Below are 3,945 nucleotides of genomic sequence, written 5' to 3'. Positions count from 1 at the left end.
GGGGGTTTGTTACTTTGATATACTGTAATAGAGTACATTGAAAGGAGAGACTGGCTTTCCCTAGTAAAGTAGAGGGAATGGAAAGGGGGGGGGAAATGGATGTTTTTCTACTTCCCTCTGTGTCCCAGCTTATACAAAACAGATTAATTAGCTCCAAGTCACTTCAACTAATAAGAATATTTAAGTGGGCAGGTCTCTGGTATTTTTTAATATCATGTTTCACTCCATGACCCAGTTTGCAGGATTAAAAGTGTTGAAGTTACTTATTACAGCAGATCTATTTCTTCAGAAGGGAATAAATTAGTAAGGCATTTTGTCCCATCATTAGTCAGCACTTAATCCTCAATGTTACGTGCCTCACCCCCAGTCTTAAAAAGCATCCCTTGGCAGTAAGGTCTCTTGGTAAGACTAACAAATTTCCCCCATGTCACAATAGTAAAAGAGAATTTATGAGAATCCAGAAGGTGAATGCAAGGGCCAAGATCACATGCACAAGTCTCACAGGTATGGCAGTTTTGCCAAAAAGTGTATTTTAATTGAGATGTTAATACTTCTCCAATATATCACTTGACAGTATTTGATTTTACAGCAGAGATCAAGTGAAAAGAAAAAGAAGATGGTGCAGCCACTTGTAATTCACTGTATTTAGTGCTCAAGTTAAGCAGCAAGACTCTTCATAGCTATGTCACAAAGCTCAGACAATCCAGTACAGAATATCAACCAGAGAAAAGTCACTTTGGGCTCCTAGCTAGATATTCAGCATTCTGCCAGTTAATAGATTTGTTTAGGACACACTTGTCAAGCCAAAACAATAGTTTATTTCAGTTTTTCAGCAACATCTCAGCCATCAAAAAAATAAACTCTAACACAGATGGATGGAAGACTTTTCTACAGTGTTACTAAGTGGGTTTCAACCCCAGGGTTTTGATTGGAGTGATATTTGTTATTCATCCAATAAGTTAGGAAGCATGGAATTAAAGTGCTTTTATTTCTGAGCTGGTATGAGGTCATCAATAGACTGACCATTTTCAAGTTGTTTTTCCATTTCAGTCAGCAGCTTCACACCATCAACCACCATCTGCACCAGCTCTACCTCCGAGAAGCCCAGACGGTCAGCATTGGAAACATCAAACACTCCTCCAACAGCAGCAGTATCAACACCACCTGAAGCAAGAGATGAAGGTTAAGAGTTAAAACCTTTCAGATGAAGTCAGCCCAACAATCTGTTTACATAACAGGCAAGGGAGGAAAGCAAATCTGGGACTACTGCATTCGTACTCAATATAGAAAAGGTCCCCTTGCAATTCACTACACTGAATTAGTCTTGTGATATATGCAACTCCTGGTAAGAAGGTGCCATTGCCAGCTCTACCAGAGAGCGACTGTGACCTTGGTCATGCCAAGCCAGTACTGCCTAAGTTTACCGGACTCCCCCCCCCCCCCCAAGAATAAGTCAACCCATCTCACTTCTGTCTTGGGGAATGTTTCTAGGCCCCATGAACCTCATACTGATTCATGGGAACAAGCCTCTTTCTCCTCCCCCCCCAAAAAAAATAACTACACTTGTTCTGTGGGCAAAGTAATTAAATCAAGGAAACTATCATAGCACCATCTACAGCCACTGACAAATAGAATGCTATATAGTTCCTATGACTGCTCCATTCAATTTCCACAATGGAGGCTGATGCATTAACATGGCCCCTGTACCCCGTTAGCCAGCATCTAGCTAGCAGCCTTCTAGACAGCCTGTAGAATCTAGGCCTTGAACTCAGCTCTGTCATAATGGGAAAGGGTTTAAAAAGGGGTGGTGCATATAGCTCTGTGTTTCAAGTGCTCACCTGTGCCTCGTTTCTGCAGCCTCAGCCTCTTGAGAATGTCTCCAAACTTCTCATGCTTGCCAAGGTTTGGCAGCTTGATATGGACACCAGCACGGAGACCTGTTCCCAGGTTGGATGGGCAGGTCAGGATGTAGCCCAAGTGGGGGTTCCACATGAATTCATAATTTTTTGTTTTAAACAGTGTTTCAATCTAGATTGAAGAAAGAAAAAACAAACAAGCCCACATACATTAGACTGCTCTGTCTGTGCCTTCCCTACAATAGTTTGAGGTCATCAATTAGTTCTCATTTACAGCCTTATTAGTGTGCATTGTCTTGTTCCATGCCTCATGCTAGCAACAGTTGAAGCATTCAAGCCAAGTCCCCACCACACAAGAGCAGGAGCTGACAGCAGGGCATTCTCTCAGGAGCTGCCTTTGTCTCAAGAGCTCATTTCTTGCTCCCTGTGGTCTGAAAGGGAAAAAACATGTAGATGACTTTCAGGACACACAGCAAAGCCCATGCGTTAGAGCAGGCTTTAAGAAGGGGTGACCTAACACTATACAGTTTATGCGCCACAACATTTCACTAGTTTACTGGGGTTTATTGCTGCTTACAGGAAAGAGAAAAAAAAAGATAGTAAATTACTTCCAATAGTTTTTGGAAGTTTTAGCAAAAAATCCAAACACCTACTGCTGGCAATAGCCACTTTGGGCACTGACAGACATGGGGTGGGGGGAACCACTACTGGAAGAATCAGCCTATTACTTAGATGTGGCTCTGCAGCATCTAAATACATCAGGCACTTCAGCATGGCTTTTTTGCATTTTTAGCTAAAGCAGATTCAAATCAACTATTAGATAAGAAGTGCCAAAGAAGCCCCACTAAAAAAAAAAGAGTGCCCAATCCCTATAGATGTTGGGAAAACCAGGTACAACTAACATGCTGCCTCTTCTGGGTATGCACCAGACTCACAGGAGCAGAGTTTAAAAGTAAAGCACTGTTTTGTTAGGCTTTCCCATGTCTGCAAGCAGCCTTTATATTTAGTGAGTACAAACCATGTGGAAGCTTCCAGTCTCAAAGTCATCTTCTAGTGCTTGCAGCTGTGCAAGCTGGTAACTGGTATTCCATTTAAATTTAAGTGTTACAGGAGGAAGAAGCCCGCGTTGATAGAGTCTTTGCAGCAATGTCTTGAAGGTTTCTGACCCTTCAGCAACCACTCTGCAAGGTTAACATTTCCAAGCCTAAGCCATCGATATTTACAGGCATGTTGCTAGATGCCCAAGCTGGATCAGAACATTTGCACAGCTTCCAGCACATCTTGCATTGTGCTCATGTATTTGGGATTCTCTGCCACACTGCCCAGAACTGCTGCAGTTGCACATGTTCTTTCCAGAGTCTGCAGTAAGTCGGCACTTTGAGCACTGCAGAGAATCCTGCACCATTTCTTGTAAGAGCTGTTTGCCAACATAGAAATCTAAAAAGAAATTCACCTGCGTTAGCCCACTGCAGAAGCGGGTGAATACTTCTTTCATATTGCCTCCTTTCTGCATAGAAATAACTCTAAGGTGATCTTCCTCATTGATCCAGACAAGGAAGGTCTTGTTGTCATTGTGCCTAGAAGACAGAAGCCAAACAACTCACACCTCCACTTTAAAAATGGATCTTTCCAAGTTTGAGTGGTGCAGATTTACTTACCTAAATGAGGCAGACTGATGGTTTAAGCAGCTAACATTGTGCTGTAGCTTTATCTTTTGTTCTTATGCAAGTTAAGAAAAGAACTTAACCCACTACATCCAACTCCCAGAATTCTCATGGAACTTAATCATTATGGCCCTCTTCCACCCAAAGACAAGCTAGCCAGATTAGATATGAGCCATTGAGGCTCTTGGTGCTCACTCTTTCACCACACATCAAAATGTAAAATTTTGCAAGTTTCTTGGAACCAAGTTTTGCTCTGTTCAGAGGAAAACCCAGAGTGCTCAGCATTAGCCAAGTCTAAAACAAGGCTGTCTCACTGGCAGCCTGTATATGGCCCATAAGGGATTAAACATGCAGCCTGCAGGCTCCCATACAGCCACTACTTCATCCACTGGTCTTGCAGCCACAGTAGCCAGGGTCTCCAGGCT

General features: G+C 42.7%; 1 protein-coding gene across 1 annotated transcript in view; it reads right to left on the bottom strand.

The window, feature by feature from the left end:
* Positions 1-798: 798 nt before the first annotated feature.
* Positions 799-3,945, bottom strand: part of CKB (creatine kinase B) — a 13,515-nt gene continuing 10,368 nt past the window's right edge. The window contains exons 5-7 of the mRNA XM_019518513.1: positions 3,310-3,433; positions 1,839-2,028; positions 799-1,164 (exon numbers count right to left, since the gene is read on the bottom strand). Of these exons, the coding sequence (XP_019374058.1) occupies positions 986-1,164; positions 1,839-2,028; positions 3,310-3,433 (493 nt within the window). The 3' untranslated portion in view covers positions 799-985. The remainder of the gene's footprint in view (positions 1,165-1,838; positions 2,029-3,309; positions 3,434-3,945) is intronic.

This window comes from Gavialis gangeticus, unplaced genomic scaffold (genome assembly GCF_001723915.1).
Source record: "Gavialis gangeticus isolate Ggan-Ray unplaced genomic scaffold, GavGan_comp1, whole genome shotgun sequence".
Classification (NCBI taxonomy): domain Eukaryota; kingdom Metazoa; phylum Chordata; order Crocodylia; family Gavialidae; genus Gavialis; species Gavialis gangeticus.
The sequence above is the reverse complement of the archived record's forward strand: the minus strand, read 5'-3'. Positions and strand labels throughout refer to the sequence as shown.